Source organism: Dermacentor variabilis, chromosome 6 (assembly GCF_050947875.1).
Source record: "Dermacentor variabilis isolate Ectoservices chromosome 6, ASM5094787v1, whole genome shotgun sequence".
Lineage (NCBI taxonomy): Eukaryota > Metazoa > Arthropoda > Arachnida > Ixodida > Ixodidae > Dermacentor > Dermacentor variabilis.
The window spans coordinates 120,661,498-120,688,856 of NC_134573.1; the positions used below are offsets into that span (position 1 = coordinate 120,661,498).

A 27,359-nucleotide genomic window follows, 5' to 3' on the forward strand; every position below is an offset into this window, starting at 1 on the left:
AACTGAGCTGCGTTGAATCAGGTCCTATAGCGGAGCGATTGAGAAGCGAAAGCGTAGCTACGCCTGATAACTTTCTCGCGCGTTTTCCCTTCAAATGTCGATGATGTGTTGGCATGAAGCGTTTCGTTTAGATAGTCGGTTACCAGTAGCCTAATATACAGCTAAAAATGCTGATAATGAAACGACGAGGTGAAGTCTAGGTGCAGCGAGCGTTGGGACTGTATATCGTCGTTAGTTTACGTGATACAACCTCCATATAGCAAACTTTCGGTATAACAAAATAAGTAAATTTTGCATTTTGCTTCGGTAATATAGCGCACATACTGCAACAAAATTGCTGCACATGTAGCAGATGTGCAGCCTACGTATTTCCATCATTGAGATCGTCTTCTGCCGCCCTATGTAAACGGATGCACGCGGCCTATGGAAACAACCTCCATATAGAAAATTCTTGACACAACGAAATGAGATATAACTGCATCAAGAGTGCATGTGTATACAATGGGTCAACTCTCTCAAAATGAGGCCTGCAGCGAAAGGACCGCCGCTCTGCCATCGCACTCGCAATGAGGTGAAACGTTATCACGTTGCTGACTCTGCGTCTCACAAGCCGCGCATCTCGGCTTCGGGGGCACATATTATACAGCGTTCTATGCACACGCCGTGTTGCATTACACACGCGAAGCACGCGCGCAACAGGTTGTTTGCCGAGTCGCTTTCGAGCGTGCCTGCCGGCATTATATGCATTCGGCTAGCTTGTCAGTGTGGCACAGTAACGGAGGCGAGAGTAGCGGTGAATCGAACGATCCTCTATTATACTTCATCGTGGACGGCGTGCCGCATGACTGGAACACAAAAGATACGAAACACAAGCCGCATGAGAGAGAGAAGGCAAAAAGAAACAAAACACTGAATCTATTGGCAGGCCTTGTCGGCGTTCCTCAGAATTTAACAAGCTAAACACTATAAGTACGCCTGCTGACAAAAGGTTTCAGTGTGCGGGAATTGCGACGAAGCTCCAGCGCATCGCGGCATATAAACGTTAAGGCGAACTTCATCATATGGGTACCCGTGCAGCGAGCGTTTCATTTGATTCGAGGCTCCTCGTCTACTCCGCGCAGTACGTTCAAGCACTTTCGCCAGTTTACTCATTCCGAAGACGTTTATGAGCAGGTGCGTATACCGTATACACGTATGCAGCGTTTTGAGCAGACACCTATAGTTGGAAGTGGCATCGACGAGCTGTGTTCCTTCTTCACCGCTTTTGATTCCCTCCCTGCCTGGACTGTCGGTTCGTCGTAACATGTATATATAGCGAACGCGGCATCGCGTATCCAACGGGAGCCAAAGGCAGCGCGAGAAAGAAAGCTCCCGCGGTTCTCGGCGCCTTTCAGCGCCCCGCCTCCGTTAAAACTACACGCACGCCGGCCTCACGTATGCGTTCATGTTCCGCCCGTGCTTGAAGTTTTACGACCGCTTGCGCCACCGCACACACGCACGCGGACACTCTCTTCCTGTCTCTGCGTATAGTATATTATATATACAAAACGCTCGTCTTTTTTGGCGCTGTGGTGTGGCGGACGCGTTTCTCCGTGACAAGGTGTCGGGGTCGCAGCTGCCTGCGTGCCTGCAATATACGCGTCGGGAGGAAGCCTTTCACGCAGCTCCCTCCCGTTCCTCTAAAAGAGGTGCGCGAGCGAGCGATCCCCACGACCGACGCGTATATGCGAAGGCGGCGTGCGCCCGGCGGAGGCCTCGGCGCGCATATACGGTCCTCTCAAATAAAGAAAGAAGGAAAAAGAGGAGACATTCGGCAGAACGACGTTCCCGCTGCGCCTCGAACACCAGCTGGGGCCGCTCCACTTTCTGCTGCACGGACAGCGCTGGAGAGCGCGCGTGTGACGCGGTCTCGCGGTTGTGGACTGGCTCCCCGTTAGCACGAATCACGGTCCCTTCGAGCGGTTCATTTGCGATCGTCTTCATTGTAACGCTGTCGTTCTGTTGTACGTATACACGCCTCTGTACAAGCTTTCTTTCTTTATCCTTCAATATATACTTATTTTTCTTTTATTTCTTTGTCGCGATTCCTTTGTACGTTCTCTTGTTTCATTAAGCTTCATTATGCTCTTTCTCCCAGTCTCATATCTTTCCTACAACAGGCTGCCAATATAGAGAGACGTGCCTTTCATTTAGTGCCTCCTTTATTTTCCCTTTCTCTCTCTCTCTCTCTCGCTCTCCCTCCGCATTCACTCCGCGTCGAAGTACCGACCAGAATATGAGGAGGAGCTCTGCGGTTGGCTGTCAGTCGCAATGTTTCCTTCTTTCCCCCTTCGATCGATACTCAATACAGTTTTCACATCACCCGTACAGCACTCTCTCTCTCTCTCTCACACACACACATACACACACACACACACACACACACACACACACACACACACACACACACACACACACACACACACACACACACACACACACACACACACACACACACACACTTTTCTCTCAGCTCTTATCACTTCATTTCTTCGCGTTCCTTTCTCCTTTTATCACTCGGTCAGTTATTAGCTCGTTTCTAAGCTATTCGTTCATCATTCTACCTGCAGATCGGCGTTCGCCATCGGTACTTCGAGTTTCGGCAGAGCGCTGTATTTGCGTCTCGCTTTCGAGCAAGGGCCACGTAGGCATCGCCGGAACGCAGACGTTCGCGCCAACAAAAACCACGGAACGTATACTGCCGCGGTAGGAGCGAAACGGTAAAACAGACCAGTGGTGGCGGGGGGGAGGATATATACATACCGCTGCACGTTTTCCTATACGTGCAGAAGAGCTGCAGCAGCAGCAGCGCGCTGCGGCCGACGGAGCGAGTGAAAGCGCGAAGAGAGGGCGGCCGGACGGACCACGGTTGAGAGGGCGGAGGAGAGGGCGCGTTTGCAAAACATGGCAAACCCTAAAGATAGAAGATTTACGGCCTGCCTCGAGTCCGAGCACCCTGGGCACCTTGTGTGCGCGCGCGCGCTTTCTGCGGGCAGGGCTGCCTCGCGGGTGGGAAGTTTGGACGAGGAGGAGAGTTGGCCGGACAGCGTGCAACGGCGAGAGGAGGCTGAGGTGCCCATGTACTACGTTAGAAGAGTGTGGGGGCCGAGGCACCGTTGTTCTGGTGCGGCCCGCGAGATCTTTGTTGACTCTGCTTACCGGGTGTTTCCGCTCGGCGGTTTTTCGATCCCGATGCCGGCCGTTTCTTCCGCAGACTGGTCCGTCTCTTTCACGCGGCATTGATTCGTTGGTTATTTCTTTCTTTCTTATTTCTTTTCTGTTTTTGTTAGTTTGGTCTATAAGCGATTTTTTTTTATTCCGTTAACTCTCACCCGCGTTTGCGGGTCAGTGGCTTTGGTGGCTGCACGCGTTGCTCGAAAGGGTCAGCTTCTGAATAGAAAGACGGGTGGGGGGGGGAGTGTGTATTTCGAAAGCGAACAAATAAATTACCTGCACCCGAAGTTTTAAAACTGGTTTCCGATACATACCTGTGTTGAGCTGTATATAGTCTCGTCGCTACGAGGGCGTTTCTATATATATATATATATATATATATATATATATATATATATATATATATATATATATATATATATATATATATACACTCTTGGTGTTCACTAACAGCGAGCGACAACTGAGCGCTCCAGTACTCTAAATTGGTTTAGAAACCGTCGGTGGTCTCCTGCCCAATAGTCATTAATTTTTCTGTCTCTCTATCTCGCTTAATTCTTGCTCACTGGTTTTCTTTCAAACGAGCGAGGCTTTCGAAACCAACAAGCTCTGTTACACCGAAGAACAAATTGGATACACATAAACTCTTCGACGAGCGTCCTTGACGTGCTCGTCGGTTTCTAGGTACGGCCAGCCACTAACGCAACTTGTTTCTCGATCGAATCGTACGTATGACCGATCGAAGGCCTTCTGGGAAAGCTACGCGCAAAGAATGCTAGGTGAAACACGACCGCACGATCGCAAGCCAGGCACCTGTGCACCTATCGGAAAACCGATACAAAGAAAAAAAAAAACGAAATAGACTGGTTCGCGCCGTTCAAGTTCAGCGGTTGCGGATGGCGACCGAAGTGTTTCTTCTTGCGTCGACTCCCTCTCACCTCGAAAGCACCTTCGCTCCTTCTCCAGCCGGTCGTTATACGAACTGGGACACGCTTTGATTTCGAAGCGGAAGAGTTATTGGAGCTACGTGATCCGGAACAACGGCCTCGCTTCGCGTGTTCTTCGGGCGCCACACACCGTGTAAATAACTCTCGCTCACCTGTTATGTACACCGTTGTTGTAGCCTCCCCCCCCCCCTTACACACACACATTCTTTTTTTATTACTTTGCAGCAAAGGCGCGCGATGAAGAAGTCGAGTGAATAAAAGAAGGCAGAGGGTGTCAGCGATGGGTCGCCTTGCGCTTGTGGGGCGGCACGCATAGAAGTTGCGACGGCATTTCTGGTTTTAGCGACTCGAGACGCAAGGGAAAAGGTCTGGCCGGAATTCTTAGAAGAATGTATGGTTGTGCAAACAGCGTACGTATGACGGTGTACGGAGAAAGCGGGACTTTCTGTCGGCGTACTATGTATTATGGTTCGAACGAAAAGAAACGTTACCAAAGGGGCCCGAAGGGTTTTATATCTCTCTGGGCGTCTGGCTGGGAACAAGAGGGAAAAAAAAAGATTACGAAAGGAATGTGTATCAGACAGCGCATTAGTGTCCAGGTATGTCTAATGAGTGTTTCAACGAATCTATTTTACTGGCCTTCAGAAAGTGCAATAGTGTACAGGTATGAGTGTTGCAACGAATCTGTTGTACTGGCCTGTTTGTTTCTTGAATAATTAAAATTCAAAGTACGTATGAGTCCATCTCTTGATGGACGACTTTGTTCGCTCATAGCGATTCCAGATACAATTTACTTACTCTGCTGGCGTGTGCAGCGAGAAACGCGTATTTAAATTGACGAGGGAGTGCGAAGAGTAATTTTTGAGACCGAATACAAATCGAATAGAATCGAACATCGAATACTTTTTCGAATTGCTTTCGATTAATGAACAACCGTTTTAAGGATTAATATAAAACTCTATTCATATATCGTATACATAATGTTAACAAGTATCTATCATTACATTGAATATTATGAAGCATTGTTTATTATAAGCACGAACGGAGCGTAGGAAACGAATACGAAACTCATTCGCATACATTGGTCTCCTCGGAGAGTGCCAATGTTCGCCTGATATCCGGTAAAGCCTGTCTCCCCGAGCAACGCAGACTGTTCCACTACGTAAGTTAACATGTTTTCTGCCTATACTATGTCCGCAGCGATGAAACTTGTCGCTTCTCTGTTCCAATTTTGAGACTTATCTCACACAGCTGACTAACTGAAACGTTCGGAAACTAATCGAAATCTATTCGTTATTACAAATAGCGACCGTTCAGTTCGAAGACCTAATTGAATAGGAGACTATTCGATTCGGTATTCGAAAGTTTCCCAAACACGCTCCGCAGCAACTGACATATAGGTTCATTTGCTGTAATCTAGAACGGCCTCCGAGGATCGGGCTTTGTGCGCTCGCTTTGTCGCACGCCACCCAGTCTCGGAGGGCACGGACCTAGTCACTTCCGTTAAAACTCACTCTATCGTGGTCTGTAGACTTCTGCAGTGCGCAGTCGAAGCGCATGTAAGGCGCTCAGTAGTGATTGGCTGTGATTAGGTTTTGTTCTTCTTTTTTTAACCCTGGGAGCAGCAAATAGTGTTTCCGGAAATAGTGTTCGCGGAATCATAACGCCAAAGAAATTGTCGCGCCTTTCACACCGCATTCCTTCGTGGCGCTGCATGGACTAGTCGTCGGACGTGCTGTGACACGACTCCGCGTCGCTAAAACATAAGCTCAGGCGTGGTGAGAGGGCTACACATGCGACTAAACCCTGCTGTCGAAGGACCACCTTCTCACTTGCAGGCGTGTTCGTCTGCTGATTTGTGGTTTCCAGTTGTTTGTGAGTGTCTTGCTTTTACTTTCTTTCTTTCCTTTTTTTAATCGTGATAGGCTGTGCTGTCCCTTGTACGGCTGCATCTTACTCACTGTCCCGGAGCATGACTTCGTTACTCGAGAGAAATAAATGCCCGCCCGTGTTAGTCCTGGCCACACTGGAGTCGCTCAAGTGATCGTCACTCACAGTACCACTCACGGAGCACGGCCTTGCCAACAGGTACGATATACGCCCTCGCTATAGCAATGATTTCCCATCATGCCCCAAACGGTTATACGCTCAACCGCGGCCCCCTCGATCAGTGCTGCACGGCGCGCATTGCGAGGCCCTGTAGAAGCGAAGCAGATAAAAAAAAAATTAAAGGAGGCTCGGGCGACCACGGCTGCTTTATTTTTGGGCCGTAAAATGCGGAGAAAGCGTGGCAGCCTTATCAGCAGCGGCCGTGGCTGCAGCGTCGTGAGTGCAACGGAGGGACTCCGGAGGAGGCAAGAGCTGAGGAACGTACCATCAGTCTCGTAGCGTCGGGCTCGGTGCCGCGGGGCGGCGCGGTCGGATAGGCGAAGGAGAGCGGCTGCCGCAGTTGGGAAGAGCAGCAGCGGATGATATACGAGGGTCGTTCAAAGTTCGAGAGGACCCCCCCCCCCCCCCCCCCCCATCCTTCGCTCCCCTGGGCCGACCGGCGGCGGCGGCAGCAGGTCCGCTGGCCGCCTGTTTTGCTTCCAGAGGGGGGCAAACGAGAACGGTGCTGCTCTCTTGGCCGCAGTGCCTCCTTCGAGACAGACATGGAAGCCGGGCAGTTCTCGAGGGGGACTGTTTCTGAGTTCGAGTGGCGCGGCGGCCCGGGTGCGCGAGTGCTCGCATTGACGGCAGGGGTGGGGACTGAGGGTGTGTGCGGACGTTGGCGTGGACGATGTGCGGGCGAGGGGGAAAAGGCAGTTTGCGCGGAACTGGAGCGAGGGACGGCGTTGGACGAGCCAGGGCCCGAGAAGGAAGAGGGGTCTAAGCGGGAAGGATCTGCTTTTTGTCACGGATCGTGTCCGCCGGATGGTGCGTAATCGGCTGCGAAGAGAGTCCCCGGGGCCTCGCTGCTCTTCTTTCGGGGGGCCCACCGAACGAGGGCTCACGCGAAAGGCTCAGAGGGTTGTTTGGTCTGCCCGTAGCCTGAAGAGATATATAATATTGAGCAGCGACCAGCCAAAGCGGATTAGCTGGCGGTTATGTCTCAACAGGTGGTTCTGTGAACTTTAGAAGATTCTAGGCATCGTGGTGATGCGAGAAATCGACAAACGCAAATGCGTTACGCTGAAGTCGTTCTCTAATCCTTAGAAGCGAATTGTTCTTTGGACTTTAGCACCTGCCAGTCTTGCGAGTAGGATTATACCGACAGGGATAATATCACAGCAGAAATAATTTCGAGACAGCCCAGAAAAAAATGTTACTGATATCACACTACAATACATCTCACATAAATCTGTAATCTTATGTTGCCTTCATTACTTTTTGCCCACGACAAAAGCTGAAAGAAAGAATTCACAGCCCAGTTTGACCTTCGTTTCTTCTCCGCGTTAGCAGGTTCAATCAATGCCGACGGTAGCGCCGTTTCCACTTTTGCGTCGTGTTTTGATTCCGCCCTGCGCAGTAAGGGCCTTCAGCTACCCTCACTCCAAAGCATCGCGCGTGCGTCTCCTCTAGGAAGCGTTTGCAGGACGATTCCCAGATGGGCTATCCCGCGGAGAGATGGAAACAGCCACGCTCGCAGGAGGCGGTGGAGGGGATGCAACTGGAGCCCACCTCCTTCCCCAAACTGCACCTCGCCTCCGAGAGTCGTTCTCTGCTCTTTTCGACAGGAGGCGAGACATCATCAGCGCCAGCAGCAGCAACAACAACAAGCACCACACACAGGCGAAAAGCGCCGGAGAAACGAGATGCCGTGCCGCTTCCAGTCAAGCTTGGCGGGACGGGGCATCGGGCGGCTGCGTGCACCGTCACTGGGGGACTCCCCTGCTTTCCTCTCTCCCAAACGTTTGCTTCTTCTACTTCCTCCTCACTTCGTCTCTACCCCCCTCAAGTCATCCCCCCCCCCCCCTATAGACTAGTGAATCCGTGCGAAGCTCCCCATGAAGCGCTCCTTCTTTGCTCGTTTTCGGCGCACGCTACTTCCCCCCGCAAGCTTCCTTGGGTCGGTGGCGTGTTTGTTTCGTCCGGCCTGACCTGCTACGCCCCACTCCCCCCTCCCCCCTTCCCCCACCTCCCGTTTCCATCTCCGTGAAATGAAACATACGAGGAAATTGAGGCAGCGTGTGCCCCGCTAGCTAGCCATGACGACGTGCCGCCCTCACGCAGGCGCTGCCGTTTGCGTGCTGGCATGAGCCAAGCTCGAGCCGTCTCGGCGTCGGTTTTGCGTCTGTAGGCGCGTATATACGCGCGTACGTTTACACGCGAGCAACTGGCAGGCAGGGGAAGTAGATTCGCTGTATCGGAGGCCCGTCACTGTAGCCATCTCTCTCCCCCCTCGTCTCGAGGCACCTTGCATCGTTACTTCTCGATCGATGAAGGGGTCCTGATGGATGGACGCCGGTATTCGGGCGCTCGCGCTATTCAGCGTCGCCTCGTACATGCGTGTGTCCACCGGGCGCGAAATGAGCCGCGGAAACTGTATTTCTTTGTGTGTAGTGCGAGGGCGCTGTTCTTGCGTATTCTCGTGCATCACCCTCATGCGGCGCAGGTTAGCAAGAACGCGAGGCAGAGAGAGAGAGAGAGAGAGAGAGAGAGAGAGAGAGAGAGAGAGCGATGCTACGGGCCCAACTTCTGGCATGCAGCTTTATTGTTTAGTGTTCGCGCGCATTTAGGAAGGAATAATTTGATTAATTGATTGAATGGCTGATTGGTTGATGTACTGATTGATTAATTGTTTGGTTAAACGCCTCATTTACACAATACCTCGCTGTTTCTTCGTTGCACCCTAAATATACGCGTGTGCTTCAAAGGGCGCTGCACCGACGCACAGGAATTGCGGGAGGAGGGGGTAGGACTTCATTTCGGCAACCCGAAGCTCATCCTCGTGCTTCCAAGTTTTGATACAGCGCGTTCGAAATTTTCTGCTTTCATATCACATCGAATTGCTGCCTTCGCAGCCGGAAGCTAAACGCAAGACCTCATGCGTTGGATGTGCTAGTATAAGCAGGTCTGTCACGACAGCTCTGTCATTGCGGAGAGTAGGAAAAAAACACGATAAAGTGTGTAAGCTCAGAGACGTTCCTTCTGACAATCATTTGTAGAAGAGCTCAGCAACGCACGGAAAGTGGCTGGAAATTAAGGAAGCCTTGCTGGCGCATTTTTGCCATCAATTGGTGCTTTAGAGGGACATGGGACGCGAGTTTATTAATGAAAACTTACCCTGTCAGCTTTAAATCGCTGTTTTAAGAATTGCTAGTTAGATGGATGTATAAAGGTAAATGAATGTGACGGACGCACTACGAGTAAAAGAAAAGGAAGCTGCAATTCAAATTAAAATATACAAATGTGTTCAGTGCTGTCGGTCCTATCGAGCAAGAGAAAGAACAGAGAGCGACAGAGCGAGAGAACAAAGGTAAGAAGGTGAACCAAAGGTAAGCAGGTCAGTCAGACTCGCGCGTCCTGTTTGCGATCCTACAAATGTTTGGGTCGGTGCGCCCTTTCATGAATGCAGCAAATAATTTAGCAGGGCCTTAGCATATGACCTTAGGTGAAAGGAAGGCTATAGTTAGTTTATGTACCTTGCTTTGTAGTGGTAAAAGAACGCGAATGTAACATATAACTGAAGTACTCAAGCGCCAAACAGACGACACAAGAAGAGACACGGACAAGCGCTTACTAACAACTGATGCTTTATTGACAGGAACACACAATCATCATCATCATCATCATCATCATCATCATCATCAGCCTGGTTACGTTCACTGCAGTGCAAAGGACTCTCCCATACTTCTCCAACTACCCCGGTCATGTACTAATTGTGGCCATGTTGTCACTGCGAACTTCTTAATCTCATCCGCCCACCTAACTTTATGCCACCCCCTGCTACGGTTCCTTTCTCTTGGAATCCAGTCCTTAACCCTTAATTACCATAGGTTATCTTCCCTCCTCATTACATGTCCTGCCCATGCCCATTTCTTTTTCTTGATTTCAACTAAGATGTCATTAACTCGCGTTTGTTCCCTAACCCACTCTGCTCATTTCTTATCCCTCAACGTTACACCCATTCTTCTTCTTTACATAGCTCGTTGCGTCGTCCTCAATTTGAGTAGAAGCCCTTTCGTAAGCCTCCAGGTTTCTGCCCCGTACCTGAGTACTGGTTAGACACAGCTGTTATATGGTTTTCTCTTGAGGGATAATGGCAATCCGCTGTTCATGATCTGAGAATGCCTGCCAAACGCACCCCAGCCCATTCTTATTCTTCTGATTATTTCAGTCTCATGATCCGGATCCGCGGTCACTACCTGTCCTAAGTAGATGTATCCCTTTACCACTTCCAGTGCCCCTCTACCTATCGTAAACTGCCATTCTCTTCCGATACTGTTAAACATTACTTTAGTTTCCTGCAGATTAATTTTTAGACCCACCCTTCTGATTTGCCTCTCCAGGTCAGTGAGCATGCATTGCAATTGGTCCCCTGAGTTACTAAGCAAGGCAATATCATAAGCGAATCGCAAGTTACTAAGGTATTCACCATTAACTCCTATCCCCAATTCTTCCCAATCCAGCTCTCTGAATACCTCCTGTAAACACGCTGTGAATAGTATTGAAGAGATCGTACTTCCCTGCCTGACGTCTTTCTTTATTGGAAGTTTGTTGCTTTCTTTATGGAGGACAACGGTGGCTGTGGAGCCGCTATAGATATATTTCAGTATTTTTACATACGGCTCGTCTACACCCTGATTCCGTATTGCCTCCATGACTGCTGAGGTTTCTACTGAAATCAAACGCTTTCTCGTAATGAATGAAAGCTATATATAAGGGTTGGTTATATTCCGCACATTTCTCTATCACCTGATTGATAATGTGAGTATGGTCTATTGTTGAGTAGCCTTTACGGGATCCTGTCTGGTTCTTTGGTTGACAGAAGTCTAATGTGTTCCTGATTACATTTGCGATTACCTTAGAAAATAATTTGTAGGCAACGGACAATAAGCAGATCGGTCTATAATTTTTCAAGTCTTTGGCGTCCCCTTTCTTATGGATTAGGATTATGTTAGCGTTCTTCCAAGATTGCGGTACGCTCGAAGTCATGAGGCATTGCGTATACAGGATGGCCAGTTTTTCTAGAACAATCTGCCCACCATCCTTCAACAAATCAGCTGTTACCTGATCTTCCCCAGCTGCCTTCCACCTTTGCATAGCTCCCAAGGCTTTCTTTACTTCTTCCGGCGTTCCTAGTGGGATTTCATATTCCTCTAGACTATTCTCTCTTCCATTATCCTCGGGGGTGCCACTGTATAAATCTCTATAGAACTGCTCAGCCACTTGAACTATCTCGTCCATATCAGTAATGGTATTGCCAGCTTTGTCTCTTAATGCGTACATCTGACTCTTTCCTATTCCTAGTTTCTTCTTCACTGCTTTTAGGCTTCCTCCGTTCCTGAGAGCATGTTCAATTCTATGCATATAATACTTCCTTATGTCAGCTGTCTTACGCTTGTTCATTAACTTCGAAAGTTCTGCCAGTTCTATTCTAGCTGTATGGTTAGAGGCTTTCATACATTGGCGTTTCTTGATCAGATCTTTTGTCTCCTGCGATAGCTTACTGGCATCCTGTCTAATGGAGCTACCGCCGACTTCTATTGCTCACTCCTTAATGATGCCCATAAGATTATCGTTCATATCTTCAACACTAAGGTCCTCTTCTTGAGTTAAAGCCGAATACCTATTCTGTAGCTTGATTGCGAATTTCTCTATTTTCCCTCTTACCACTAACTCATTGATCGACTTCTTATGCACCAGTTTCTTCCGTTCCTTCCTCAAGTCTAGGCTAATTCGAGTTCTTACCATCCTATGGTCACTGCAGCGCACCTTGCCGAGCACGTCCACATCTTGTATGATACCAGGTTTAGCACAGAGTATACGGTCTATTTCATATCTAGTCTCGCCATTCGGGCTTCTCCATGTCCACTTTCGCCTATCCCGCTTGCGGAAGAAGGTATTCATTATTCGCATATTAGCCTGGTCTGCAAGCTCTACTAATAACTCTCCCCTGCTATTCCTAGAGCCTATGCCATATTCCCCCAATGACTTGTCTCTATTCTGCTTCTTGCCTACCGTGGCATTGAAGTCGCCCATCAGTATAGTGTATTTTGTTTTGACTTTACCCATCGCCGATTCCATGTCTTCATAGAAGCTTTCGACTTCCTGGTCATCATGACTGGATGTAGGGGCGTAGACCTTCATTTTGTACCTCTTATTAAGTTTCACAACAAGACCCGCCACCCTCTCGTTAATGCTACAGAGTTCCTGTATGTTACCAGCTATATCCTTATTAATCAGGAATCCGAGTCCTAGTTCTGGTCTCTCCGCTAAGCCCCGGTATCACAGGACGTGCCCGCTTTTTAGCACTGTATATGCTTCGTTTGTTCTCCTAACTTCAACTGAGCCCTATTATATCCCATTTACTGTCCTCTAATTCCTCCAATAGCACTGCTAGGCTTGCCTCACTAGATAACGTTCTAGCGTTAAGCGTTGCGAAGTTCAGATTCCAATGGCGGCCTGTCCGGAGCCAGGGATTCTTAGTACCCTCTGCTGCGTCACAAATCTGACCGCCACTGTGGTGAGTTGCTTCGCGGCTGCTGGGGACTGAGGGCCGGGGTTTGATTGTTGTATTCATATAGGAGGTTGTGGCCAAGTACTGCACTAGGGTGGGGAATCTTGCTCTGGTGAGGGAGTGCGTTGCCAGTTCTGGTCACCCGGATCAGGTCGCACTCCAAGCCTTTTTGTGCAATTTTATCAACACGCGGATTTTTTTTTAATCCGGTGGTAAATTGCGCGGCACCGGGGTTCGAACCACGGTCCTCTTGCACGCGAGGCGATTGTTCTACCTCTACGCCACCGCTGCACCTCACAATATGTATATACACAAATATATATACACGCAATACACAATAACACAGAATAAACACACAATATGTATACGCAAATCTGGCAACGCAACTCGCACGTTATCGAAATTCACATGGCAACCAGGCAAGAAGGGGATAAAACGATTGTAAAAGAGGACGAAACTCGACAATGACACGTGGTGTATAGTGAGTGAGTGAATAAACTTTATTGCAGGTCCGGCGAGGACGCGAACTCGTCGCGCACCCGGCTAGTCCCACGTCGGGACCGGCAGGTCTAGCCCACCGGCCCGGTCGCGGGTACGCCGGACGGCCAGGATTTGCTTTTCTAGAGCGGGGCTACGCAGAAGCGAGTCACACTCCTCCTTGATGAACTTTGGGTATGTCAACCCGCACTCCCAGCGCATGTGCGCTAGAGTGGAGGTCTGCCCGCAGGAGGGGCAGGCGTCGCCGCGATACACGTCGGGGTAAGCCTCGCGCAGAACGGACAGACGCGGATATGTGCTGGTCTGTAGAAGCCTAAGCGAAACGGCTTGCGCCCTATTCAACTTGGGGTGAGGGGGTGTATAGGGCCAAAGGACCTATACCATGCACCAACTATCCCTACAAAAAATTCTGCTTGAGTAAAATATAAGTCAGACAGGAGAGATGTCGCCGTCTTACCTGCCCCATTTAGATTTTTTTTTTTCACTTTGTTCTAAGCATTTGAAAATATTGCACTACTAGGGCCCCTTCAGCTCGTATAGCATAACCACTCCTGCTTTCGGGGGAAAAAATGCAACTGCGGCTGTGTATGCGTGTTGCTGTCATCACAGACGTGCTATTTGCCTCGTCCGATTGTTAATGCGTTAGCATTAGGAGAGTCAAAGTTGGAAAGTGTGGAAAGCTGGTCACGTGGTATGTATATATTTACACACACACACACACACACACACACACAGATATATATATATATATATATATATATATAGAGACGGACTGTCTTCATTGTTAAGACAAAGGCATCAAGATCGCCGAAAAATAGTGAACGATGGGTTCGCTTCACAACAGAAGTGAACGTGAAGATGAAGATTGACCCTGATTAGCGTTCTTTAGGACATCTCCCGAAGTAGCTCGGGTGTTCAAAGTTTCTGTTGTCGTTCCGAGTTTTAGAAAACTGTTCAAAGTTCTGGTTGGCGCGTTGTTTGACAATAAGTTGCCGCCTTACCTAGCCATAAAGCCTTGGTGTGGTAAAAGGATCCAGCCTGAGATCATTTTGCATTTTGCATTTCGCGAAAATTGTGGGTTCGGCTCCCACCTGCGGCAAGTTGTTTTTTCATTCACTTTAATTCCACTAATTTATCGTTTCTTTATTTCATTTATTCAGCAGAAGTAATTTCCCTTATGTTGTCCTTGGTGTCAGTTTTTGTTGGCTTCTCATGATATGACTGTGCGCAACAAGTAACACAAGAATGGGTACCGGCACATGTTATTTTCCTTGGCATGTAGGAATTTCTGCAATACACGGAAGCTTGACGCATCCCTCACGAAATCGCGTTGCCGGAGACGCTATGGGAAGTTTTAGGGTTTACCACACTATAACGTCTTGTCTGGCGACTTCCGCTATGTGCTATATTCGTGGTGAGGACGAAAGAACTAGCCACTTCTTTTCTGTCGAATAGCGGCCTCACAAATTTAAGAAAAAAAATCTTGGAACTACCCCTTGAAGTCTTGGACTGAACTTGACAGATCGTGCACTCCTTTTCTTTTTTAGAGCCTCCACTCCAGGATTCAGCCACAGCGACGTTACCTCGGCCATCCAGACATTTCTTTTCGAGTCCCACCAACTGCCCTATTAAATTTGCATCTCGTCACTTTGTCTTGTTTCTTGTTCTTCTGAGTTAATTATGCTCAATTGTCATTATTGTCCTTTTCACGCTAACACGCGATTTCGCCTTTACGCATAGCTTGCTGTATATCAGTTCCGGAAGTTTATTTACGTTTGTCACGTAAAAAATCTAACGCATTGTTCTCCAGTCCCAGATAGTAAGTATGAACCATATGCTGTCTGGGCGACGACGACGACGACACCACCACCACCACCACCACCACCACCACCACCACCACCACCACCACCACCACCACCACCACCACCACCACCACCACCACCACCAACAACAACAACAACAACAACAACAACAACAACAACAACAACAACAACAACAACAACAACAACAACAACAACAACAACAACAACAACGACAACAACAGCAACAGCAACAGTTGGAGAAGAGGAAACGAGCAGAATGTCCTGCGGCGAGGATAAGCAAGCAGGATACTCTGCAAGTTGTTTTATATTTTTGTTTAAACAATTTTTTATCCTGATCATACCTGAACAAATTGCGCATTTCGTTTTATCGTTCTGTTAAACTTAATTTCCGTTGGCATCTGTAAGTGTTACTGTTATGTCTAAACCACCCGATTCTTGATCTCCCACCTATAAAGAGGGTTGCCCTATTTCCCTGGGAGAAATAGAAATAACAACAGGAATTCGGTTATGAGTGCCATCGCAAGAATACGGAAACTTATGCATCGAATGAATAACTGCCTCAGGCAGAATGCATTTTGTTTCTTAACATTTTCCACAACGATTCAAGCGTCTAATTTGGCATCGGTTTCCTTGAAACGTTTCTGAAAAGTCTGTTTATAAAACGACCCCTCTACAAAAAAAAATTTAGAAAGAAATAGAAAAGAACAAATGAGCAAATAAACAAGACGGATAGTGTTCCCAGAAATTTACGCGGCTGTGGACGATTGGAAGCAGGTTGTCTGTCCTTCGAAGTGCTCTTATAAAGCAGAAATAATTGGTAAACAACCGCTTTCGTATGCGAACTGTTCTCGAATGTTGTTTACCGCTGTTCTTCGGAAGCTGAGAAAGTGCGCCTCTGCTCCAGCACAGAGGCATGCGCGCGCGTACCATCGCAAACTCCGCCATAGCATCGCGTGCGAAGTATACGTGACATTTTAGCCGCCGCGGCAACTGCGCGTTATCGGCCGATTGTGCCTCGGGAAACCGTAGACGGGCAGGCGCTGTCGTGCAGCTCTCCCACCCACGCCGGCGTATCCGTATCCAAGCTTATTACGCTCACCTGTTCTGTTCGACGCAAGCAGCGATGCCCTTTTGTTGTTTACCCGCCGTGGGTATAGCTTGCTTTGCGGTTTCCCGTCCTTCGGCTGTCCCCAGATGAACACGGAAGACGCGGAACACCTTGTGAAAGGTGTTTACTACATCATTTGGGAAGAAAGCCGTGCACTCCTAAACAACAAAGTGATCCAGAGGACAGCGTTCGTTTTTTTATACGACCATGCACCCACTAGCCCAACAGAAAAAAAGATCATCGCCCAAGCAATCCTTACAGATGGTTAACCAGCGAAGCTGGAACGTGCGGCCCCGGTGTTTATCACTGGGCTAATCCCGATGGTTCATTAAACGACGGCTTAGTAGGCTGCCGGATCCTCGGTACGCAGTTGCTGCTTGCGCTCGGCTGCACGAGCCTGTTCTTGTGTCCGGGCTGCTGCATAGGTACATCGTAGACAAGCTCCTTCCCGGTTCTGCTCGCGGCGTTGCTGATCGAAGGCTGCCTGCTCCTCAGGCGTAAGTATGACGCGTTAGCCTGCCCATTTCGGAGCCGGAGAGAAACTGCTGCGCACGCGCTCGGCTGCGACGGAGAGCAACGACGTCACTACTGGCGCAACCAATCGCGCGCCTCTCTCTCTCTCTCTCTCTCTCTCGCTTTCGAGCATGCGCACGGTTTTGCGCCGGAGTAGTTTTCGGTGTACAGGCGACAGATGGACGGACGAATCAGCTAGCCATATACAGCTTTTCGCTGCGGTATTTTGGTGTCTGCTATGATTGGCATCGATGAATGTTGTAGTTGGGAAGAAAAGATAAAGGAACATTTACAGGATAACTCCGCAATATGGCTGCCCGTACCGGGCTTATCACATTTGAGTTCTTTATTGTGGTTAATAGTGTCAATCGCTGCAGAGTGGCCGCGCATAGATATTAAAGAAAAGTAAAAAAAGAAACAAGGCACACCAAACTGTCGAAAAGTCGCCGAAAGTATACTTGCGTCGATGGTGTGAGCGTCATCTATAGTCTTGTGGTGGTATTCGGACGTGAGTTTCATCTTGCTTAGTGGATACACTGGCCAATCATTTCAAAAAATGACCGACATTGAAGTGCGCGAAGGGTCTCCACTTCAATACAAGAAATTACAGAAGGATATGCGTGTGGGGGGCAATATGTGTGTAAGGGGGAGGCAACGCCCCGAGAGTTGCGGTGAAACTTTCATTCAACGTGTATATAATCGCAGCATTGCATGCTTTGTGGAAGTACTTTTCTTTCCTGCTTACTTTAGACTGGAAGAAGTGGTCTGGACTTATGATCGCAACGGTAACGAATCTCTGGGAGGCAGAGAGGTGTTTTTCATGGAAACATGAGAAACTATATGGTCGGGCGGCAGGCCTAGCAGACGCATGCACGCACACTGACACTAACAAGTTCGCACAAAACAAAGTGCACACAACGCATTAGAGTTTTTATTATTATTATTATTATTATTATTATTATTATTATTATTATTATTATTATTATTATTAATATTATTATTATTATTATTATTATTATTATTATTATTATTATTATTATTATTATTATTATTATTATTCCTCTGACATCAGCGCGTTCGGGCCCTCATGTACCGTGTCGCTGCTCATACTTCCATCGATGTCGTCAGCTTTGCGTAGCAAGTTTTACGGGGACGGCCTTGCCGGAGGCAAGTGTCACCGATGCCGGTAGTGCTACTCGTGTATAGGAGGTTATTTTCATTACTTTTAGCTGTGCCAAATTTTTTAAAGATTTCCTGTAGAAAATGGCACAATGCTAATTCTTGAGCTAAATTACTCGATAAGGCGACCATTACGTGTACAAGAAATCAAAATGCCCAATTGAATAATTAACATAATTACACTAATTAACGTTTTCATTGTTTGCTTTACGGCACATATTCCAGTCTACGAATTGTAGCTAGCAAGCTTGCAAGGCATATCGACTTGACATATCTGAGAATAGCACCAATTTCGAGATATGCGCCGTCAAACTTGAGCTAAAAATGAACTTTTGTTCCACTTACTCTTTAACGAGAACGTTGTTTTATGCATTGAAGCGCGAAAGTAACTGGAACACCAATGCATTTCGCCGGAACATTTAAAGATTATTATCTCGAAACTAGCGTTGTTCTTAGAATTCGTTACAATAAGTGGTAGATACGCCTTGCGAACTCACCGGCTACAACTCGTAAATATGCAATTAATAAAATTACGTTATTAGTCAATTAAACATTTTGATTTATCGTACAATTAATGGCCGCCTCATCGAGTATTTAAGCTCCACGATAAGAATTGTGCTATCGGGCTCGGCAATCCTTTAAAATCTGGCGCAGCCGGAAGAATAAGAAAGAAGAATTTGGAGGACGCTTGATTAAGCTTTGCCTTCAAGAGTGGAACGCGATAGCATTCAAAGACCCTGACTGCTTTTCATGCTTCCCGGCAACTGCAGCTTATGTAACCGCAACGTTTACCGGAAAACGCTGGCAGCGAACGATATATGCACGAAGGCAAGCTTTCTGGTGGAAACGCGGCCTCTTGCGTGAGTCGATCTCCTGTTATTGTGCCGCAGTTTTAATATTTCAGTCTGAGAAGAGCTAACATAAAAGATATGCCGCTTTCGGTGTTTTTTCCCATTAGAGTTGTTTGTGGGCTGCCGCTCTCAACCGAGGAATAACGTTTAAACAATGAAAGACAAGGCATGAGCAACTTTGGTGGTAGGAGAATGGTTGAGTATGCGTGGTTCGGTATTTGGCTTGAAATCCTTTTTGACGCCGGATTTTTTGCGACACGGCCGCTTAACGTTGTCGCGTTAAAAAAAATCAGGGGGGGTACCCGGTATGACAGCTCCCCGTGTTTACACCAGCACTGAAGCTCCTCTTCAGTCATTCCCCACGACATCCATGTGGCCACCTATGATGGCTACACTGTGCATGGTGCATGAAAAGACGACAGTCAAGCTCCTTTGGAGGAAGCGGACCGTACATGACGGCCCGCCGACGAAGGTGTACACTGTGTCACGGCAGACCTCTCAGCTTGACTTCCCCCACCGGGCCAACACCGGCAATGGTGGAGTCATAGACAGTTACCGTGTAATGAAGGCAAACAGAACACGCGTTTTCAAATGTGTTTGTGGGACCATGTGCGTGCGCGCGTTCCTACGTGCGGATTCTCGCGCGCGAGTCACGTGAGCAAATCGCAAGGTCCGGGACGTCGTCGGCGCGGCATCCATTCCAGGCGCATGACTAGGCGGCCGATGCGCGGGGGGGGAGACGCGATCCCCGTGTGAGCCAGATGGCGCGTGACGTTCACACGCGTCGAAGCGAGTGTGTGGTGACGCGTGCGCGAAACTGAAGAACGCGCTGTGAACGTTCGCGTTGCGTCGAGGCAGCGACGCTGCTTCCTGGGTTCTCCCGCGTCGCCCTCCAGAGGCTGTCTGCCAACGCGCGTGGTTTGCTATCGCCGCAGAAAAGAACTCCCGGCTGTGGTTAAGGGGGAAAGAAAGAGCGCTCCGGTGCGCTAAGAAATATTTGACAGGCTACCAGCTCTTCGCTCGTCTATTCTCGCCTGCTCCTTTTCGTGTCTCCGTGCTCTGCTCTCTCTCTCTCTCTCTCTCTCTCTCTCTCGGCGCGAATCGGAAGCAAAGAAGGGCCGTTGACTGACAGCGCGATGTGTGTATGTGCCTCCGGCGCGCTCGAATATGTTTGGTTTAGCGCGACCTGCGCGGTTCGCTGAATAGCGGGCGAGGCGCGAGACAGCGACGGTTCTCGCGGAGAGGAGAAATGCGTGCGCGTCTTCGATGAATAGCGCGGGCGGGCGTGAGTGTGTATGACGCGCGTTTTTATTATTTTTTATCGTATATTTCATTTTATTGCGAGCTGGGGGGAGCACACTTCTGTTCGCCTTCCGGAGCTTCCGTGCAGCGCCATTGTGTTCCGGGTTTGAGATTCACGCTATAGCTAGCGGGTGGCCGCGGTCGCTTAGCTGTTTGTGTGTTTATTTTAGCAAACGTGCAGGAAGGGTGTCTTCACGTTTGACCACTGTTGACCACTGTTGAAGGGTGACTCATGTGCGGAGTTCGCACTATGTCAAACGCGCAGCAGGGTCACGAATAAAGATAGAGAGAAAGAATTGTGACCAAGTGCATCTTGTTTAATGTGTTCACATATGTTATGAAAAATGATATTGTGGTGAGAAGCAGTGTAGTTGAGTAGACAATCAGTGTAATGATGTTGTGTACATATGGGAAAATAAACTCTGCCTAACGAACCACATCCATAATGCATTAATTTTACGTGTTCTATTTCTCAATTGCAGTAACTCGTTTCTTCGGGCTCCGTGGGGGTTGTTTCGAGCCAACAGTGAATAACTCATCCAATCTCTTATTTTAGCCTCATACTACTGTAACAATTCTGTTGTGTCTAAGTTTAAGACAGCCACTCGATATTGACGCCTTCAAGACGCTACAGAAACTATAATAATGGTCTAAACAGAAATTTTTGCTGACCGCCGCTCTTTAATAACTTCATCTAAGATCATGTTCCTACCGTTCTTTACAGCGTACAAGACTAATAGTGGTAATAATAATAGTGGTAATAATGGTAATAGCGTACGTAATAGTGGCACGTGACCAATCCTACGAAACAGTACTTATGGATTGTTTTCAGCATAAGGTTTGTAGAATTTATATTGAGACTGCATCACTATGCAAACATGTTCTTTTTTTTTTCGTCCTCCGCGCAAGTTTTGATAGCCGCTGTAGCGATTTTCTGTAGTTGATCATATACTAAAGCTTCCCCGTTTCGTCCCTACCAGATTTGAAGTCACCTTACCAAGCCGATGATCTCAGCAGAGGCAAACGGTCACCCTTATCTTGTGTTGTCGGCCTATGATTTATTTATTTATTTATTTATCATGTCCGAAAGGAACACAGAATTTGCGTGCTTGACTTCGCATTAGACTCACAAGAGGTCAGAAACATTATGCGACATCCTCAATCAATCAATCAATCAATCAATCAATCAATCAATCAATCAATCAATCAATCAATCAAAGTTAGAGGTATAGGCTCCCTCAATTTTATCATTCTAAAGTTTTCCGCGAGTGCCCAGCCGCGTTCGCACGCTTGTCACGGCGCAAGACGGGCCCGTCTTATCAGACAACAAGTTGGCCGCGACGATTCTATCATTCTGTCATGCAACTTATCGCGACCACAAGTTCATTTTGAATGGCGAATGACGCCACGTATATAGGAGCCGTCACCCATCGGTCATCCGATTCGACTACTGCTTTGTACGTACCGCATGAGCCGCTTACCACCGGCTTCAAGTCCAGTCTCTGTTTTACGTCTTCAACTTCACCTAACTAACAGTTTAATTCTGACTTTATGTGCTCTGCCTGCTTGCCTGCCTACGCGTCTGCCTACGCGCCTCCTCACCCTCTATACCACGTGACAGAATTCATGCGAAGCCGCCCACACCCAGTCGGATGCGGCCATGTGTGATTTTCCTTTCAGATATTCTTGCCAGTGCGTCAAAAGAACGCAACCTTGTTGGCGCTCAGAAAAAAAATAGCTACACGGAAACTGATCGCCAATGGTGTGCTCATGTAAGGACAGCTGCAAAACTGCTTTTGTGAGGTGAACCAGGAACTTGGATCAGCACTCACACGTTCCCCAAAGGCGACCATCCTGATGGAATCAACACTGGTACGTAACAGTATTTCCATAAAGCGTTCGCGTTTAATTTCCATTGCGAGACATTGTATTTGCTAGCTCCGAGCAGTTCGCCAGGATCTTATAATAGTTCGAACTAATCACTGCTTTTCTTTTTCGAGGTCTCACGGAATCGCATCAACTACTTCGCTCCAATCGCAGTATGCTAAAGGGCACATATGATGAATAGTATAGTACGAGTATATGACTTTCTCGTTTTATTAGGCTCATGTAGCAGAAGTTAAGCTTGTGACGCTTTTACGTCAGTTTTTGTAAAAACGCACCGCATATATGCATATTATGCAATTCTTTTCTTTATTCAAGATGAAAGTAAGAACGTGAGTCGGGGGGTGGGGGGGGGGGGGCGTTTCCTTAACTTGTCATCGCTTTCCCTGTCTCTTGACCTTGCAATTTGTAGTTCGCTCTGGGACCAAAGACTAAAAAGGAGAAGTTGAACTTCAAGGCGAAGCTATATACCGGGAGCCAAAAAAAAAATTACGCAGCACACCAGACTAATATCGTTCCGCCGCATCCTTTCCTCATTACTGCGTTTTTATAGTTGCTCATTACCACGAGCTCACGAAGGCGTGAAAACGTGCCGCTTTGTATAAGGACGGAAGCCGCACTGTGCTGCTTTCCTTCTCTCTAAATTTCGCGCCTTTTCCTTCCTCTCTCCTTCGCTAACCACAGCTTGAAACCGTGTCAAGAACGTGCCGCTCTCTCTCTTACGCTCTACCCTCTCAGCCCAATCACCCGTTCCGGTGAACGCTTCAGGCGAGAGTTTACGAGCCAAATGACGCCACCCGTAAAAAAAATAAGAAGAAAGAAAGAAAGAAAGAAAGAAAGAAAGAAAGAAAGAAAGAAAGAGAAAACATCGTCACCGCGCGTATGTTCTATATATGTGTGTATCCTGCCCGCTGCTTGCGGCAAATTGGGTCTGCGTTTCTTCAAAAGCGGCAGGAGAGCGCGAAGCTTCTGAGAGTTATGGCGTTATGGCTGAGAGAGAGAGAGAGAGAGAGAGAGAGCTGCGCGCGGATGGCGCGCGTGTCACCAGAACTTCTGGGGGCGGTGCCCTTAAAGGCTTCAGCGTGCGTGTTGTGTGCGGCAGCCGCCGGCGACGAGTGCCTCTCATTTCCGGATGCGTCGCGCAACCCATAAACGCCGCCGGCATCGAGTGTGATTGCGGCGCCGCAGCCCAGCTCTGTCACCAGGACCCTGGAATAGCTGTCAACGCCGTGGGACAGCTGGCGAGACGCACGCGCAAACCCAGGGTTCACCACAGTCGTCGTCTCGGTCTCTCTTTCAGGATGGTCTGAGAAAAACTCGCTAGACTGGTGAACGGCATCTTAAATACTGTGCTACAAGGTTGATGGCGTTTGATAGCAGTTTGCACGCCCGTAGACAATTTCGACGCAGGTACAGGAGAGAGAAGCGTAATGACAATGACTTCTGAAAACCCGGTGTCGCTACAGGAAGACCAAGCCATTCCTGGTCGCGCACGAAGCCACTCTGCGTACGTTTCGACCCCTGAAAGAGAGTTTCGACAAATTCTGGGCAGTGTAACGTGTTTCACCTCTCCGTGATCGGTGACAAGACAAATACACTGATTATGTACATAGTGAATCATATTCAATGTCAACTGCACCATATGAACTATCATATTTTTTTGCACAGGGCAGCCAGACGTATACATATTAAACCACAAGATATTCACGTGCGCCATGTAATGTTTGGACACTGCCGAAAACTTAAAATGGAATTTGCGCGCCGGTGCCTCTTCCGATCGCGTTTCTGCAGACATTAAATGTTGATTTGCGGGGAATGCGTGCAAGGGTTGCATTTCTAGCACGCTTTTCCAAAATTTACAGTCCCTATACTCACTATCAGTGCTGTCGCCAGATTATGGATGTGAGCTTTCACGCCTGTTTCGGTACTTAATAAGTTCAAGATGTCAACAGAAATTTTTAGATGGGCGTCCGCAGCAGCTCTGCGTGCGCAGCAAACCCGCGGAGGCCTCAGTGCGCATGCGCAGTACGCTGGAACACGCGCGGTATCTTGCGCGCGCCCGCAGTTTTTCAAAAGTTGCGTAGCGTCCGCTGCGGACTCAGCGTGCTTTGCGGGACGTTCTCGCGTCTCCACGAGAGCGCATTTTTCGATATCGCTCTTGCTGAAGATATGACTCCGGCTTGTGGTTTGACTTTGCGGCGGCTGACATTGGCTACACAGTTTCAGAAGGTGGCATATGGTGGCGCTGAGTAGCACACTACTGGTTCCTACGCGAGCAAGTCAGGACTCACCTTCTCAACTTTTGCATACGGCTAACTATTGCCGTATCGTGCTCGCGCGCTTCGCTACGCATGCACAACCTCGCGTGTTGCGTAGGTGGGTGACCAGCTGTTCCTGAGCTGCAGGTGAAGCGTGTAAGTCGCACTGCCATGGTCCGAACGTTCTCAGTCAACTAAAACGTTCCAGGAATACCAAGATTTCTTTTTTTTTATAATAGCTAAATCGAATAATTATGGATTGAGTCACCGGAATGGAGGAGAGGAAGCTGCCCTCAGCGAGAGGAAGAAAGCAAAAATAAGAGTGGATGAAGGAACCTGTCTAGACAACGCGTCGCCGTCCCGCAATTTCATTCCAATCGGAACGAGACCGATCCGTCCCGTGAAAAGAAAATTCCGCCTCGATCAACGCGCGTCAAAGGCGTCTCCATCGCGTGCGCAGCAGACTGACGGACTCGCCCCTGGCGCTCGGAGGAGGAGGCGAGAGAGGAGACACAATCTGCGCGCCTGTCGCGCCCGCTCGCGTTCCGTATCCATTTCAGCGAGCGCCCGCGCGGAGAGCCCTGAAGAAGCGCAGGAGAGACCCGCGAGCGAACGACATCGCCCAGAGGCATCCCCACTCTCTCTCGCTCTCTCATCGAAATTCAGCCCTCCGCTAGCCAGGTTGTCTCTCTCTCTTTCTTGCTCTCTCTCTCTCTCTCTCTCTCTCTCTCTCTTTATTGTTTTGTTTGGGTGCCTCGGCGTGACGCAGCGCGTGTGTGTGTGTCGGCAGCCGCCGCGCTCACGTGTGCTCTAGCTGGCTCGGTTCGCTGGCTTGTGGCATCCCTCGAAGCGAGGCGACGGCGCAGCAGCCACGGCTGGCGCGCCGCGAGGATGATGGATTGCCAAGGCCGCGAGGAGAGCGCGCGCGGCCGTCGGTCGGCCAGGTGACATTCGCCCAAGAAGCGAGAGCAGAGGGGCGGCTACGAGAAGATTGCCGGAGAGCGCCGCTCCCATTTCCTCTGTTTCTCAGCGCGTAGGGCGTACGTCCAATCTCCGATAGGCGGGGGAGGGGGGGGGGAGTAGGAAGTGTGGGGGTGAAAAGTATCAGGGGCATCCTGCAGTTGTCGAGGTGAACGCAGGCCGATGCGAGGAACGGGAGGAACGGAAGCGCGAAGTAGCTCCAGCTATAGTCGCCAGTCTGCCGCAGGTATCCCTGTGATCTTTATCATGCTCATTTTCCTTAGCAAGAATAAATTATTCAACACTACCACTTTTAAATGAGCTACGAAAGAGAAAGGCACTTAAAATGTATTGTCTGTCATGTGATTATGATTTGGACTGCAGCAAAACTATCGGTACAACGATATCGCTTTATACGAAATATCGCTAACTCGTTCGAAGTCCCGAGAGCAGTGCATATGTTTAAGCCGAATTATTCGAACTGCGTAGGCGCCATCTTTCGCACGGGAAATCCGCACAGGGCCGCATGCTACCGAATACGTACGCGGTGACCCTTCGCTTTTCTTCGCATCAACCTGCACAGGCAAAGGACGCTGCGGAGGTCACTCCAAGGCGTGGCGGCAGCACCCTGACGCTAAATGCATCTTACCATGATTACCCAAAGACGAGGCGGCTGCTTATGGTCGTCGTCGGAATCAGACGACACTGCCATCTCTGCACTATCAAGCACGGATGTGTTTCAGTTTACGTTTTACTAGCTCCCGCACTGTCGGAAAGGAAATGCCCGCCACATATAGTTACAGTAATTGGGATAGCAGCGAATGTTTCGTCGTTATTTGTCTGAGTAAATCACTCTGGCTACCACAGGCTTTCGAAGGAAAAAGAAAATCCGATGATTACGAAACTCCCTAACGCGAAATTTGAGCGCAGTTTTCTACGTGTTTTCATTTCGCGATATATCGAGGCAAAGCATTTCAGACCGAAATCACCGCACCGACTGGCAGTGGGCGAGTGCCGTCAGCGTATTCGCAGAGGGAGAGGCATGGAGTATGGGTACGCTGTCATGATGAGCGGCATCGGATCCAGCTGTGGAAGAAGACGAGGACAAAAGTGTGAGCAGTGGCGCTCGCGAGTTCGAGCGGTTACGCCGACGTTCAACTCAGGAACGGTAGCCTATAAGAGCTGCGCTCTAAAATGGGAAGGTAGGCAATCTCGATATCTATGCGCCTATATAAGACCGGCATGGCACATTAACCAGAACATATGTAAATGTGACATATTTCTGGCGATGAGAGCTTTCTGACAAGAAATGCCTGCTTCATATCCGATGGCGCAAATCGTAACTGTAAGCAAACACGCGCTCACCATAGATTACTCAATCCCGTAAAACAGAACATCAGCGTCCCACCTCGATCTCGAGGCCCTCGCTCCTCTATGGTCGGTGGGTCCAGCTGTAATTGAGTACTTAGTTTAGAGTAAACTTGGAAAAAAACTATCCAAAACGTGATGAGACGCACAGCCATAAATTTGCTGCATTACATTGTTTTGCGCTCTTGAAAACGACTGCGCCGTTTCCAGTTGTTTCTTTCATGGACGAAAGGTGTCGCACTAAACGTCATCGTCCTCCCTCGCAACGAATAGCTTACATGAGCGAATATAAGCTGCGGGCCACCTTATCACTATGGCCGCGTCGACCACCGAAACGCTGACGGGCACCACTAAGCATATGACTTGAGGCAAAGCGCAAAACAGCAACAGAAGGACAACAGAGGGGAACGAATACACAGCGCTACTGACAACTGAATTTTTATTGCACGTGGTTACCACACATATACCATAGTACTACAGGAAGAAAAAAAGGCCACCGTCGCAACATAGATTTATTTCCGGAAAAACCATCCACCATAGGCCGCGATACCACGATATGAACTTTTTTTTTTCATGTGAAACAGATGGGCAACTTGCAGGGTTTAGAGACACAGTGCGAGCAGTCACTGTAAACCCTTATTTGATAAATAAGAAGCCCAGATGAAGTGACTAGGGAGATCATTGAGGCATTCGAAGTGATTAGAAACGATAACCCTGTAAGTTGCCCGTATGTTGCACTTTCAAAAAAAGAAATCATGTTCCTATCACGGTAGCGGCTTATGGTGGATGTTTT

The 27,359-nt window shown here is 48.6% G+C and overlaps 1 protein-coding gene across 1 annotated transcript in view; it reads left to right on the forward strand.

Annotated features, from left to right (window-relative positions):
- The first annotated feature begins 21,195 nt into the window (after window positions 1-21,195).
- The window catches only part of LOC142585130 (uncharacterized), a 55,920-nt gene continuing 49,756 nt past the window's right edge, over window positions 21,196-27,359 (forward strand). The window contains exon 1 of the mRNA XM_075695655.1: window positions 21,196-21,968. Within this exon, the coding sequence (XP_075551770.1) occupies window positions 21,954-21,968 (15 nt within the window). The 5' untranslated portion in view covers window positions 21,196-21,953. The remainder of the gene's footprint in view (window positions 21,969-27,359) is intronic.